Raw genomic sequence first — 16,678 nt, 5'->3', positions numbered from 1 at the left:
AATGCAAAACTAGCTGGAGGGATAGGTAGTGTTTTAGAAGCACTTTAAAAGTTTGCCCAACGAGTTGGACAGATTAGCAGAATGAGCAAAGAAGTGGGAAGTATATGGTTATACACTTCGGTAGAAGGAATAAAGGTGTAAACTGTTTTCTAAATGAGGATGAATTCAGAAATTGGAAGTGTAAAGGGACAGTGCAGGATTCTCTAAAAGTTAACTGCAGGTTGAGGTGGTAGTCAGGAATATAAATGTAATGTTAGCATTCATTTTGAAAGAACTAGTATATAAAAGCAAAGATGTAATGCTGAGTGTTTATGAGGCACTGGTCAGACCACATTTGGTGTATTGTGAACAACTTTGGACCCCTTATCTAGGGAAGGATATGCTGGCATTGAAAAGGGTCCAGAGGAGGTTTACAAGAATCATCTGGGAATGAAAGGTCAACATATGAGAAGCACTTAATGGCTCTGCATCAGTGCTTGCTGGATTTAGAAGAATGAGGGTGATCTCATTGAAGCATACCAAATATTGAAGGACCTAGATAGAGTGAAGCTGGAATAGCAGCGGAGTCAAGGACCAGAGGGCACAGCTCAGAATAAAAGGATGTACCTTTAGAACTGAGATAAGAAAGAATTTCTTTAGCCTGAAGGTGATGAATCTGTAGAATTCATTGCCACAAATGGCTATGGAAGCCAAATCACTGGGTATATTTAAAGTGGTGGTTGATAGATTTTTGATTAGTAAAGGTGTCAAAGTTTTTGAGGAGAAGGCAGGAGTTGAAAGGGATAATAAATCAGCCATAATCAAATGGTGTTGAAGACTCAGTGGGTCGAATGGCCTAATTCAGCTCCTATGTCTGTCTTACAAGCAAAGGATTACCTACCATCACGTCCAGTTCTTCTACTATAACAAGGGTGAATTCTGTTCATAAAACCATAAGACATAGGAGCAGAATTAGGCCATTCAACTCATCTCTCGTTCTCCTCTAATGGCGGAGCGCTCTATTAGTCTTCGCCAATTAAATTGTTGAGGAAGACTGAAATTGACGAGGGTGTTCAGGAGTCTTGGGTCCCACGCTGCAAGGTTTGTTGATTGCACCTTGTGGTTGTGGACCCGGTTTTTGAAGGACTCGGTGGCTCCCATGTTAAATGTGTTTCTGGTTAATCTTTTCTCGTTATTTTGCACGATTTGATTGGGGAACTTCAGCGCAGACTGGCTCTGTGGTCTGCGAGTCAAAGAATGACACAGCACACACCTAGACTGTTTCAAGGACTCTGCGGTTTGATGTTTAGAATTCTGTGCAAGATTCGCTCACTTTTTGCCACTTGCACATGTTGGGTGCCTGATGTTTTCTTTGAACAGGTTCCATGATGTTTCTTTGTTTCACTGCTGCCTGCAAGAGGGTAAATCTCAGGGTTGTACCCCATATACATACTTTGATAATAATGTATTTTGAACCTTTAAAGAAACTCCTCATCTCTGTCCTAAATGAATATCCTTCTACTGAGGCTGTGCCCTCTGGTCCTAGAGTCCCTCACTATCAGAAGAACCTTCTCCACATCCACTCTATCTAGGCCTTTAAATATTCGATAGGTTTCAATGAGATCCCCCCCTCATTCTTCTAAACTTCAGTGAGGTTGGGCTTAGAGCCATCAAAAGCTCCTCATACATTCACCCTTTCATTCCTGGAAACATTATCGTGAATATCCTCTGGACCCTCTCCAACGCCAACACATATTTTCTTAGATAAGGGGCCCAAAACTGCTCTCAATATTCCAAGAGCGGTCTGACCAATGCCTTATAAAGCATCAGCATTATATCCTTATTTTTATATTCTAGTCCTCTCAAAATAAATGCTAACATTGCATTCGCCTTCCTCACCACTGAGTCAACCTGCAAGTTGACCTTCAGGGAATCCTACACGAGGACTGTGCACCTTTGATTTTTTTTGAATTTTCTCCCCATTTAGAAAATAGTCCATGTTTTTATTTGTTCTACTAAAGTTCATAACATTTCTCTACATTATATTCCATCTGCCACATCTTTGCCCATTCTCTCAGTCTGTCAAAGTCCTTCTGCAGACTCCCTGCCTCTCAACTTATCTTTGTATCATCTACAAACTTAGTCACAAAACCATCAATTCATTCATCCATCCAAATCATTGACATATAATGTAAAAAGAAGCAGACTCAACACCAGTCCCTATGGAACAGCACTAGTCACCGGTGTGATGGGATCCTGAATTATCCCTATGAACTGTGCTTCTGGGAGGGGGAGAGAGGGGGGGGGAGAGAGAGGGGGGGGGAGAGAGAGGGGGGGGGAGAGAGAGGGGGGGGGAGAGAGGGGGGGGAGAGAGGGGGGAGAGGGGAGGGGGAGAGGGGAGGGGGGAGAGGGGAGAGGGGAGAGGGGAGGGAGTAGAGGAGGGTAGAGGGGGTAGAGGGGGTTAGAGGGGAGAGAGAGAGAGAGATGTGCAACACAGACACCTTGTTATTAAGAGAGAGAGAGGAGAAGACTGCTCACAGCTTGTTTGGAATTTCTGCAAGGACACTGGCCTCTTCTAAGTTCCTACAGAGAGAGAAGGGAGGAGCTACTTGATGGACAGCTGGTGTTCAGCACAACAGTATTTAAACCAGCATAATTGCTTGTTTCACAGGAGAGGATACGCAGACGCACAAGGATGTGGTGAAGTTACCACTGTCCTATTTAGGTGCCCACGAGTGTGGGACTGTAGATCGATTACGAGGTATCGATCTGTGATTATTAGTGGGTGAAAGAGCGACCCTGTGGAGTCTACTAGTGTGTCTAACTCTTGCCTGGGTTGGTAGACTATCACTCGAAGACGGTGCTCTTAAGTTGGTTAAGTTTGGCTAACTTGGAAGCTTCGGAGGACAACGTGAAGATCGACGGCATCAGCTCACCTGAAGAGTTAAACATCTCTCTCTCTCTCCCCATCACTATTCAACTCAATACCACAAACTGAACTGAACTTTACTCATTACCGTAAGACTGTATCCATTTACCCCTAGGCTTGAAGAAGCTTAGTTTTTCTATTTCCACACACATATATATATATATATACATATACAATCATTGCTAACCTGTTTGATACATCTGCATTTATGTTACTGTATTGCGTAGTTACTAATAACTACCATTAGTTAATAGCAATACCAGACTCCAAAGTGTTTTCCATTTCTGCTGGTTCTTTAACCCGTCACAGGGTACGTGACACCAGCAATCAACTGGAAAAAGCCCCTTTTACTCCCATTCTTTGCACCTTGCCTGTCAGCCAATCTTTAATCCATGCTAGTATCGCTCTTTTAATACCATGGGCTCTTAGCTTGTTAAGCAGCCTCATGTGTGGTACCTTGTCAAAATCCTTCTGAAAATTCAAGTAAACAACATCCACTGACTCTTCTTTGTCTATCCTGCCTATTATTTCCTCAAAGAATTTCAATAAATTTGTCAAGCAGGATTTCCCCTTAAGGAAATCATGATGACTTAGTTCTGTTTTACTGTGTGCCTCCAAGTATCCTGAAATCACATCCTTAATGATGGACTCCAACATCTTCCCAAGCACTGAGGTCAGGCTAACTGGCCTATAATTCATTTTCTTCTGCCACCTTCCCTTCTTAAACAGTGGAGTGACATTTGCAATTTCCCAGTCCCCCAGAACATTGCACATAATCATTTATTGACCCCCAGCTCATCTGATGACAGCAAATGATTTAGCGGATTTATTGAAGTTCTCAACAAGTCACTAGTTGCTCCAGACATGACTATTCCAATGTACTCATTCTACCTGAGATCATGCAAAAACCAGCACCTTTTGTCCTAACTCACATCTTGACAGAAATTATCTCTGTTCAGCCGCTATTTCCAGTGACCCATCTGCACACAAATACTTACTAATTGGGGAAACAGTATTTGGGTATCTGATCACCAGCAAATCCAGCTTTGACAACACCAGAGCCCTAGAGAGATAAAGAACAGAACAAACGCATGTCACACATCAGTAAATGCTAACAATGCATAATGTATCAATGAACCAGAGCATTATTATGGCAGAATACTTATTCAGCCCATCTAGTTCGTACCGGCTCCCAGGAGAGAAATTCAACCAGGTCACTCTCCTGCATGATCCCTTCCAATCCTGCAATTAATTTCCTTAATTGCCTATCCAATTCCCTTGAGATTGTTTTCAACACCTTTCCATGCAACAGGATCAAAAAGTATTTCCCACATCCCCTTCCCAGGAACCTTTCAGTTTACCAACATTTTACACTGGCATCCATCCACCAGTGACAGAACCAAATGGCCCTTCATCACTGGCAAGACCAGACAGTAAGTGTCAGCAGACTATTGAACCTCAGGCAGAACAGAACCATTTCAATATGGTTTTTGTCATACCCTTCAAGGTACTTTCTAGACCAGCTAGCATACAATGATTAGAAACAGAAAAGGTTGCTGATTTCTCCTTATTCACTTCTATAACCTGCTGGCTTATATGTGACTCCAGACCCACTGAAAAAGGCCTGCTAGATCTTTTCAGTTCCGGAGCAACAAATACCAATCTTTGAGTAAGTAAAAACTAGCTTCTTTATGACTTTAGCTTTATTTGTCGCAGGTAATGGTGAAACATCATCATGGAGGTCTTTAACCTTTTGCTTCAATAGTATGTGGTACCTGCCTGTCCTGGGCCCAGTATGTATGTGCAATTAAGAAAAAAACACGGCAGTGCCTCTACATCCTTAGGAGTTTGCAGAGACTTGGCATGGCATCTAAAACTTTAACAAACTTCTAGAGTGTAATGGGGAGTGCACTGACTAGCTGCATCACAGTCTCGTATGGAAACACCAATGCCTTTCAATGGAAAATCCAATGAAAGTAGTGGATACGGCCCAGTCCATCATGGGTAAAGCCCTCCCAAACATTGAGCACATCTACATAAAACGCTGTCCCAGAAATGCAGCATCCATCATCAGGGACCCACATAACCCAGGACATGCTCTCTTCTCACTGCTGCCATCAGAAAGAAGGTACAGGAACCTCAGGACTCTCAGCACCAGGTTCAAGAAAAGTTACTGCCCCTCAACCATTAGGCTCTTGAATCAAAAGGGATAACTTCACTTGCCCCTCCACTGAACCACAACCAATGGACTCACTTTCAAGGATTCTCACGTTCTCAAAATTTATTGCTTATTTATTTAATATTACTATTCTTTCTTTCTTTTGTAGCTACACAGTTTGTTATCTTCTGCACTCTGGTTGAATGCCCAAGTTGGGGATTCTTTCATTGATTCTGTTATGGTTATTATTCTATAGATTTATTGAGTATGCCACAAGAAAATGAATCTCAGGGTTGTATATGGTAACAATTATGTACCATAAATTTACTTCAAACTTTGATTTATGCTAGCCAAGGCTAAGAAGCTCAACACAGACAAGGAACTGAACGTGGACCCCTACAGTTTTGTGCCCAAAAAGCCTGCCCTAACTCATCGCTTTGCAGTGCCAGAGATCACGATCAGGTTTCAATTCCCACTACTGTTTGTAAGTTACGTCAACAGGCCAAAAGGCTTAACTCTGCTCCTATATCTCATGGTCTTAACAGTACGAGTTTCCTCCCACATTCCAAAAAGACGCATAGTTAGGGCTAGTGAGAAGGCTGCAGGCTATGTTGCCACTGGAAGAGTGGCTGCCCCCAGCACAGTCCTTAGACTGGGTCGGTCACTGACGAAAACAATGCATTTCACTCTATGTTCGGTCAGTACTTGTGACCTTTCTTTCCTGTTTAAATAATTTACTTAATAGGCTCTGCTATCATCCAGTATACAATTATTTTGTGAACGGACAGGATCGCCCCAAGTTACAAATGTTTAATTTATGTACAGCCCATACATACAAACAGACATTTGGGAGGGTGATGGATGGATTCGTTGACTGCTCTGGAGATGCAGGCATCTTCTGCTGTGAGAGAATTCAACTCTTGGCAATCTCATTGCGCACTGCAAAGACATCCAAATGGCTGAGATAGACACTAGATTTAATTACCCTTTCCCTTGGTTATTTGGTTCCATTAAACTTTTTTTTATTATTTAGACGTACAGCAGAGTAACAGCCTCTTGTGGTTCAATAGGTCCCATACCAATCTACTACACCCATGTGACCAATTAACCTACTAACCAAACATTCTTGGATGTAGAAGGAAACTGGGACAACCAGCGGAAACCCACGTAGGCACGGGGAGAACATGCAAACTCTTCACAGAAGGAGGGAATTTGCGTAGTAATAGTGTTACACTAATCACTATGCTTATTGTGTTGCCCCTAATTGCTGGGTGGCTGCATTCTGACGTGCAAACTGCTCAGGTTACAACAGATCATAGAAACAGATCCCTGGTGTAACCTGAGAGTGGGGTGACATGTACTACACAACACATGAAATAAGCCTATTTGTTATCCAATAGTTCCTGGTCCTGTTTAACCTAAAGAGCCAGAAGACTAATCTGCAAAACCAAAAAGTGATTTGAAACTTGCACCAAACAGGTTTCACCAAACAGTAGACAAAGGGTTCTAAGAATTGGACTAACACCCTTTTTATTGCACACTCTGGATAGTGTCAATATCCTTTATATAAAGCAGTCAAAAAATCCTTCCTTTTGACTCAATCACAAGCTTCTTCAAACTTTTCGATGTAGAAACATAGTAAAACTACAGCACAATACAGGCCCTTCAGCCCGCAATGCTGCGCTGAACATTACTTTAGAAATCACCTAGAGTTACCCGTAGCCCTCTATATTTCTAAGCTCCATGTGCCTATCCAGGAGTCTCTTAAGACCCTATCGTATCCGCCTCCACCACCGTCGCCGGCAGCCCATTCCACACACTCATCACTCTCTGCATAAAAAACTTACCCAGCATCTCCTCTGTACCTACTTCTAAGCACATTAAAACCGTGCCCTCTCATGTTAGCCATTTCAGCCCTAGGAAAAAGCCTCTGACTATCCACATGATCAATGCCTCTCATTATCTTACATACCTCTCATCCTCCATTGCTCCAGGGAGAAATGGTCAAGTTCACTCAACCTATTCTCATAAGGCATGCTTCCCAATCCAGGCAACATCCTTGCAAACCTCCTCTGCACCCTTTCTATAGCTTCCACATCCTTCCGGTAGTGAGGTGACCATAACTGTGCACAGTACTCCAAGTGGGGTCTGACCAGAGATCTATATATCTGAAAGGAACCTATATAGTAGGGATCTTATTTATCTTGTTTTCATTCTGTGCTATTATTTATGAAGTCTGAAATACTAGCTACATCTTCTTTGCCACTTTAAGTCCAAGTGAATAGAATCTCCAGATTCTGAGAGCACCTCGTCTGTGGGTCAACGGGCAGCCATTACGCTTAGGAAGCAGATGTACTTGAGTTTAAATCCCACTGCAGAAACAAAAAACAAAAATTTGGGCACTCACTTCACTTTCAGATGGGATGTTAAACCAAAGCATACCCAACATCATTAAGAACTCCCACCATACAGGACATGTCCTCTTTCCATTACTACCATCAGGGAGTTGGTACAGAAGCCTGAAGACACCCACACAATGTTTTAGGATCAGCTTCTTCCCCTCCGTCATCAGATTTCTGAACTATTCATGAAAACCACCTCAGCAATTTGCAATTTATTTAATATTTCTTCAAAGTTCAAAATAAATTTGATTATCAAAGAACATATATGTCACCACATACAGCCCAGAGATTAATTTTCCTGCTTACATACTCAGGAAATCCATAGAATAGTAACTATAACAGGTTCAATGAAAGAACGCACACAAAATGTTGGAGGAACTCAGCAGGCCAGGCAGCATCTAGGGAAGAGAGAATATTCAATGTTTCAGGCCAAAACCCTTCTTCAGGCCTGGAGCAAAAGAGATGAAGAATAGAGTTAAAAGGTGGGGGGAGGGAGGGAGAAACACGAGGTGTTGGTTGAACAGGGAAGGGGAGGGGTGAAATAAAAAACTGGAAAGTTGATTGCTGAAAGACATACAGGGCTGGAGAAGGGGGAAGAGGACCAAAGGCCATGGAAGAAAGAAAAGGGGAGGGGAGCACCAGAGGAGGCAATGGGAAGGTGAGAGAGGGAAAAGGGGATGGGGGGGGGGTCATTACTGGAAGTTCGAGAAATCAATGTTCATGCCATCAGGCTGGTGGTGACCAACCTGAGTGTAGCCTCATCGCGAGAGTAGAACGCAGGTGCTCGGTGAAGCAGTCTCCCAATCTACATTGGGTCTCACCGATATACAGGAGGCCACACCGGGACAACCAGACACAGTATATGACCCCAACAGGCTCACAGGTGAAGTGTTGCCTCAACTGGAAGGACTGTTTGGGGCCCTGAATGGTAGTGAGGGAGGAGGTGTAGGGGCAGGTTCTACTTGCAAGGATAAGTGCCAGGAGGGAGATCAGTGGGGAGAGAATCACATAGGGAGTGATCCCTACTGAAAGCAGAAAGTGGGGGAGGGGGAGAGGGGAAGATGTGCTTCGTGGCTGGATCCCATTGGAGATGGTGGAAATTCCTGAGAATTATATGCCGGACACGGAGACTGGTGGGTTGGTAGATGAGGACATGAGGAACCCTATCCCTGGGAGGGTGTGAGGAGGATGGGGTGAGAGCAGATGTACATGAAATGGAAGAGATGCAGATGAGGGCAGCATTGATGGGAGGAAGGGAAGCCCCTTTCTTTGACGGAGGAGGATATCTCCTTCATTCTGGAATGAAAAGCCTCATCCCGAGAGCTGATGGAGAAGGGGATGGCGTTTTTACAAGAAACTGGGTGGGAAGACATATAGTCCAGGTAGCTATGAGAGTCCATGTGTTTAGAATAGACATCAGTAGATAAGCTGTCTTCAGAGATAGAGACAGAGAGATCGAGAAAGGGGAGGGAGGTGAATTTGAGGCCAGGGTGGGAACTAGAGTCAAAATGGATGAAATCGATGAATTCTACATGGGTGCAGGAAGCAGCACTGATTCAGTCATCGTTGTAGCATAAGAAAAGTGGGGGACGGCCACCAGTGTCAGCTTGGAACATGTAGCTGACTAAAAGCAAGGGATAGCTGGGACCCATGCCAGTGCCCAGGGCTTCTGTCCTCGCCTATTAAATTCCCCCTTCTCCAGCCCTTTATCTCTTTCACCAATCAACTTCCGACCTTTTTACTTCACCTTCCCCCTCCGGTTTCACCTATCACCTTGTGCTTCTCCCTCTCCTCCCCCTACCTTTTAACTCAATTCCTTATCTTTTCTCTCCAATCCTGCTGAAATGTCTCCGCCCAAAATGTTGACTGTACTCTTTTCCATAGATGCTACTTGGCTTGCTGAGTTCCTCCAGCATTTTGTTTTGTGTGTGTTGCTTGGATTTCCAGCATCTGTAGATTTCCTTTTGTTTGTCAATGAAAGATAAACTAGAGTGCAGAAGACGATACACTGTGTGAATGCAAATTAAATAAATTACAAGAATATGAGATAAAGAGTCCTGAAAGTGAGATCATTTGTTGCAGGAACATGGCTGGGCAAGTGAGTGTAGTTTTTCCCTTCGTTCAAGAGCCTGATGGTTGTAGAGGAGTAACTGTTCTTGAACCTGGTTGTTCAAATCCTGAGGTTCTGGTACCTTCCACCTGCCAGCAGCAGTAAGAGAAGTGCATGGCCTGGGTGGTGGTGAACTCTGATGATGGATGCTGCTTTCTTGTGACAGCATTTCACGTAGATGTGCTCAATGGTTGGAAGGGCTTTACGTGTGATGTACTGGGCTGAATCATTGTAACCCATATTAACTTATGTATTGCACTGTACTGCTGGTGCAAAACAACAAATTTCCTGACATATGACAGTGACAAAAAAAACCAACAGATTCTGAGCCCTTCCAGTGGATAACACCGTTTCTAGGAGCTACAGGTAAGTTGTCCAACAATCATCCTTCACTATCACAAAAAAATGTCACCTGGTGGCACAAAAAATGTCACTGTCATATTGGTTGTGAGCAATGTTGTGTGCAAAAGCAAATAATTATTGCATATTCTACATTATAAAATCAAATACCAGAGGCATGAAAAAACATAACAGTATGTCTTTATTTGTGCCAATTCATTTTTTCCCTGCCCCAAAGATACAAAGTCTTGCAAGGCTATAGTTCACACTGTGCTATTTATCAAAAGCCATGAGGAAGTGCCAACAAATTTTCCCTCTAATGTCGGGGGGGGGGGGGGGAGGGAGGTGGAAATGTTAAAATCAATTAATTGTCACTAAACCAAATGCACCTTCAGCCAATACTCTCACAGTCTCCTACCGCAGGACAGCTTTCAAGTTTTCATTTCTTCATTCTAGGGGTGTGAACTGTGCAGGCATTTATTTCCCATTTCTAATTGTCCCTCAATTAAGAAGGCAGTTATGAGTTACATATCAACCAGACTGGGTAAGGATGCCAATTTTCACTCCAAAGTACACGTGGACCGGATTGATTTGTACAACAATCAGAAGTTTAAGCGAGTGTTTCTGAAACTAATTTTGGAATCCAGCTTTAATTATTATTACTTGAATTTAAATTCCACGGCTGCTGTGGTGGGATTCAAACTCATCTTTGGATCAGGACGCTGGCAACTTGCTGGACAACTTAATTAACACACCACCATGAAAGTTAAATTCTTGACATCACCCGAATCAACTAAGTGGCTTGACGAATCATTCTAAAGAGAACTTAATGGATCTGGGCGTAAGCAACAAGCTGGAGGATTTTGTTGCATTTTGTTAGAAAAATAACAAATTAAAATATTTGTCAATTTAAATGTTGTAATACATTTCAGAGGAGATTATTAAAGATTTTAGATCTCAGCTGATCAGGAATTAACATGGTGCAAAACCTGTTGATTATAGAAATGTGAAGCAAAACAGAAAATATCTGAGATATTCAGCAGCCCACGCAGTATCTAGAGGTGGAAAATAACATTTCAGATAATATTTCTGGTGGGATGAAAGTTGAAGTGCTCCCCCTCTCTGCAGAAATCAAGATCCATCTGTTTCCTCTCTTCCCCCTTCATTCCACATCCAACTAGTCCCTCTGCAGGACAAGGCACTGTACAACAGAATGTAGTCTGTGATGTTGGCATTATTTTTGTGATACTTTCCAATCAAAATAATTAATTGTGTCTTCAGATTAGAGCTATCCCCATCCAGAATCTTTGTCAGGCTAAGGGAACAGTGGGAAGAACAATCCAATGAACATAGTGCATCCTGTACTTTTGTTACATAGGAACAATCGTTATTATCATGAGATGGAGGTTCACAAGTAGAAAGACATTTCAATATACACTTAGTGACCCTGTATTAGGGTAAATAAATTGTTCACCCTCAGAGTTCAAGTGATGCAGTGCAACGTACAATGGCAATCTTTAGTGGAAGAGTGAAAGCTGAACATCAGCTCACAATTGACTTTCAAACTGAAAATCTGGTCTGTTGTGATCACTGTTACCCAGATGTTCACCAAATGAAAATCAAATTCAAGTAGCTTAACACTGTCATGAGCTAAATCTAGCTCAAAGTTTGACTGGAAGTATTTTGGTCAAAAAATTTTTCCTGACGAAATTTCAGGATGTATCTCCCTTTCTGCTCTTTACACTACTAACAACCATCCCTCCCCTCACCAATCTGTTTTCACTAATAATAACCATCCTTCCCCTCACCAATCTATTTACACTAATAACATCCCTCCCCTCACCAAACTGTTTGCAGTAACAAATATCCCTCCCCTTATCAATCTATGTGAGAGATGAGATCCTGCCAATTGTCTCCATTTTTAAAACAGCTAACATCGTATTAGTGAAGTCTTTATGTACCCAGTTTTATTGATGCCTTATGATCTTGTTTTAGACTTTGAGAGAAAACAAGAGGAGAATGATTATGCCAAGTACATTATCCCCTTGAACCTGCTCCACCGCTCAAGAACCTTGAAGGTGATTCTTTCACTTGTTTCATTTCTCTGCACAATCTGCTGGATGTCCATATTTAACTGATTTCTTGTGACTCCTGATGATATTTCAAGCTTATAGTGATTTGGGTATCTGTTTGCTACATATATTCAGTGGCCACTTCAGTAGGTACAATACCTAATATTGTATTATTGCTGTTTGTTAATGCAAATATATAAACAGCCAATCATGTGGCAGCAACTCATTGCATAAGAGAATGCAAACTTGGTCAAAAGGTTCAGTTACTGTTCAGATCAAACATCAGAAATGTGATCAAAGTAACTTTCACCACGAAATGATTGTTGGTGCCTGACGGAGTGATCTGAGTATCTCAGAAACTGCTGATCTCCTAGAATTTTCATGTACAACAGTTTTTAGAATTTACAGAGAATGGTACGGCAACTCTGTGGGCAAAAACACCCTGAGAGAGATCAGAAGGAAATGGCCAGGCTGGTTCAAGCTGACAGGAAGCAACAGTAACTCAAATAGCCACGCTTTTCAACAGCGGTGTGCAGAAGAACATCTCTGAACGTACCACACATTGAACCTTGAAGTGAATGGGCACAGAAGACCACCCGTGTTCTGATTCTGTACCTAATAAACCGGTCACTGAGTGTGTATTGCTGAGCACCAGAACCACATTGATAAAGGAGAAACCTGTTGACTTTGTGAAAGATTCGAATGCAGATGCTGGAGGAACTCAGTGTCGAGCAGCATCTGTTGAGGAAATGAATTGCCAATTTTTGGGTGAGATAATAGAACAGTACAGTGCCGCAACAGGCTTTTGGCCCATAACGCTGTGCTGAACTGATTAATCTGCAATCAAATGCCCAACTGAACGAATATCCTACACAAAGCAATATCCTTACAATATCCGGCACATTCATGTGCTTAAGGGCTTTTTGAATATCTCTATTATGTTTGCCTCTACAGCCATTCCAGGCAGCACTTACCATGAACCCACAACACTATGTAATAAAAAAACTTGCCAGGGACATTTCCTTTGAACTTATCACCTCTCATCTTAAATGCATGTCCTCCGGTATTAGACATTTCGATCTTGGGAATATACTGCTCTATGCCTCTCATAATCCTACAGACCCCTATCTTATCTCCTCTCAGCCTCAGCCACCCCAGAGAAAATAAGCCTAGTTTTTCGCAAACTCTCCCTACGGCAGATGCCTGATAATTCAGGCAGCACCCTCTCCGAAGACTTGACATCGTTCCTACAACAAATTAATGTAAAATTCCAGATGTGGCCCAAGGAGTTTTATAAAGCTGCAAAATTATTTGCCTACTAATCAAAGTAAGTATGCCATATGCCTTTTTTATCACCCTATTGGGATGGAGATACGTCTCTACCAAAGAAGATTCAAGACAGTCCTTTCCTCCACTAGCCTGCAAGTCACCCTTGGGCAAGGTGTAGCACCTGCTTAGCCCCCCCTCCCACCCCCCGATCAGGGTCATGTGAAGCCAGGGAGCCAGTGGTGGATGGTCGTAAAATCACAAGTCATGGTTATGCAACCACTGACGCCAGGCAAACAATCTCTGAAGAGTACTGATAGTGGTTGGGGTCACCCATCTTGTAAAGACACTGCCCAGAAGGCAATGGCAAACCACTTCCATTGAAAAATTTGCCAAGAACAATCATGGTCATGGAAAGACCATGATCGCCCACAACACATGACAGCACATAACAGATAGACCCACCAATCAACCTTTTTTAGCCACTTTCAGGGAGCTATGGAATTGAGTCCAAGATCCCGCTACACATTAACACAGGAGATCAAATGTAAACTGACTCTAAAAACTATTAATAACAAGCCTCTTAAAGTACACCACACACACACACCCAGCTCAGTTAAACTCTGAGTGCACATCTCAACCTGTATCTGCAATTGATCTACAGTAAACCCCGCTGTATCCTTTACCAGTTTTCTACACTGCCCACACCAACCTTCATATCATCACTCAGCTACATTTTCATCCAGATTGACATCCTTCATCTTTACACTAGCCTTCTCTACTTATTGTTGACATAGGGTTTAGAGATTAGCTTTATATGTCACATGTACAGTACCTCAAATCATAGTGAAATGCGTCAATAGAGGATTGTGCTGGGGGCATCCAACAAGTGTCGCCACACTTCTGGTGCCAACATGGCATGCCTATAAATCTCTAAACCCTAACCATACGTTGTTGGGCTGTGGGAGGAAACTGGAGCACCTGGAGGAAACCCACGCAGTCACGGAGAGAACGTACACACACCTCACAGGTGACAGTGGTACACGAACCGCGACAGGCGATCTCTGTCACTGTAAAGTTTCGTGCAAACCGCAACGCCACCATAACCACACTAACAATCCCTTCAACATCCCCCCCACCACAGATGCTGCTCAGCCCACTGAGTTCCTCCAGCAGATCTTTGTTTTGCTAACCAATGGCAGTGTTTGGAGTTATTACCTTCCTTCGTCCTAACACCATTCCTTCAATCCATCATCATTTATGTGCTGTATCGTATGACATGGGCAATCATGATCAATGACCACAATTGTTCTTGGCAATTCTACAGAAGTGGTTTGCCACTGCCTTCTTCCTGACAGTCTCTTTGCAAGACAGGTGACCCCTGTCGTTATCATCAATACTCTTCCGAGATTGTCTGCCTGGCGTCAGCGGTCACATAACCAGGACTTGTGATGTGCACCAGCTGCTCCCATGGCTTCACTCCATCCCGCCATCACTTAATCCACATATCATCCATTTTAACATTGTCTCTATTCTCCACTGCATTGCTTCACTTCCTCAACTGCTTTACCATTCCTGCTCAGATTTAAAAATTGTTCTAACTTCTTCCAGTTACAATAGAACGTAAATATTTATTTCCACCCAGCTAGTGTGAGCTGCCAACCATGCACAACTTCTCTAATGCCAAGATTCTTAACCAAACCAAAAATCTGTGATGACAGTCCCAGACTCTTAGAGGCAAGATTAGCGTGTGAGGTTTAATTTCTATAGGGTTTATACATCCCGTTCAGAACTCAAAAGCTTGAAAACTAAAGGGTTGCAGGTCCTGTACGAATATCGGACACGCAGCTGTCAAGTTGAGTCCACTTTCAATAGTGATGTTGGCACTAGGGATGGGGACAACTGCAGAGAATCACTCCTGCACGAAGCAGCGCCCCGAGGACATTTGCCGCCCACCTGACAGGTTGGCAGGACCTCAGTGGAGAGACGGCTCTCCCTCCTGGGCTGGGCATCATGCCCGGCTCTCGGGGCTGGGACACATCGGCGAAAGGGTGAGGAGGGGAAGGAGGTTCAGGTGCTATGGGCGGGGATTTAACGGCTGCAACAAGCTTGACTAAAGATCGGCCAAACTAATTCCGGAGTGGTCAAGACTACCCCTTTAAGGGGCAGCGGACAGCAGGGCGCGCTGGGAGGAGAGAGCCAGGCTGGGCTACTCACGTTGTCGATGACCACGGGCTGGTTGGCGATGACATCGTAGGCCTCCATGACACACCGGCTCCACTCCGTCGCACAGCCCACGCATGCGCATCCCCGCCGGGCCTCACCCAGCTGCGCCTGCGCAAAATTGCCGGACCCGACGCATCTACGCTTGCGCCAAGCTTCAGTCAACCAACCTTTGGACCGCCCAGCGAGAGCCGATTCGTTCATCCATCGTGGATTGGCAGCAAAGATAACCATTCATTATGAGATAAAGAGTTCGCCTTCGAAGAGGAGGAAGTCAGCACAAAGTTCAAAGCAAATGTATTATCAGAGTACATAAATTGAATCTCATGTTGTATATGGTGACCTATATGAACTTTGATAGTAAACTTACTTTTAATTTTGAACTTGTATGTCATCATATACAATCCTGAGATTCATTTTCTTGCAGACATACAAAATAAATCCATAATAAAATCAATGAAAGACCGCACCAACTTGGGCGTTGAACCAGTGTGCAAAATACAACAAACTGCATATACAATAAACAAATAATAATAATAATGAGTCCTGATGAAAGGTTTCGGCCCCAAACATTGACTATTTACTCTCTTCCATAGATGCTGCCTGGTCTGCTGAGTTCCTCCAGCATTTTGTGCGTGTTACTTTGATTTCCAACATCTGCAGATTTTCTCTTGCAAGTGAAGTTATCCCCTTTGGTTCAAGGGCCCGATATTTAAGAGGTAATAACCGTTCCCGAACCTGGTGGTGCCGCAACAGCGCTCCTTGTAAATGCGCAATGGGATGGACTGAGCTGAATCCACTAATTTTTGTCGAAACTTTCCATTCAAGGGCATTGGTGTTTCCATACCAGGCTGTGATGCACCAGTCAGTAAACACTGCACTGCACTACGCATCTATGGAAGGGCAGTCCTTATGAAGGGTCTCGGCTCGAAATGTAGACTGTATCCTCTGAAAGATACTGCCTGACTTGCTGAGCGAGTCTAGCATTTTGTGCATTTATTGATACTCCCAACATCACACAATGACTTATGTTTATGAAGTTCATCGTATGATTGGCAGAAGCATTCACCAATAATCAAAGAGATTTCTGCATAACCCTGTAAAAGTTGACCAGTAATCGACAGGATGCGCAGTTTGGTCTCTTCAATGATTGACAGATACATTAACCATTAGACGAACAGGATTGAAAAGCTTCTGTTT

General features: G+C 43.3%; 1 protein-coding gene across 3 annotated transcripts in view; it reads right to left on the bottom strand.

Annotated features, from left to right (window-relative positions):
* The window catches only part of LOC140201844 (beta-centractin-like), a 38,763-nt gene extending 22,528 nt beyond the window's left edge, over positions 1–16,235 (bottom strand). Inside the window, exons 1-2 of one of the 3 annotated variants that reach the window (XM_072266566.1) lie at positions 16,217–16,235; positions 3,907–3,971 (exon numbers count right to left, since the gene is read on the bottom strand). Coding sequence is in view for 1 of the 3 variants with exons in the window: in XM_072266564.1 (XP_072122665.1) it covers positions 3,907–3,971; positions 15,473–15,682 (275 nt within the window). In the remaining 2 variants the exon portion in view is untranslated. Of the gene's footprint in view, positions 1–3,906; positions 3,972–5,902; positions 5,922–15,472; positions 15,698–16,216 lie in introns of those variants that run through there. The other 2 variants (XM_072266564.1, XM_072266565.1) reach the window with 2 other exon arrangements.
* Positions 16,236–16,678: the final 443 nt, after the last annotated feature.

This window comes from Mobula birostris, chromosome 8, assembly GCF_030028105.1.
Source record: "Mobula birostris isolate sMobBir1 chromosome 8, sMobBir1.hap1, whole genome shotgun sequence".
In the NCBI taxonomy this organism is placed as follows: Eukaryota; Metazoa; Chordata; class Chondrichthyes; order Myliobatiformes; family Myliobatidae; genus Mobula; species Mobula birostris.
This window is presented reverse-complemented; position numbering and strand designations above follow the sequence as displayed.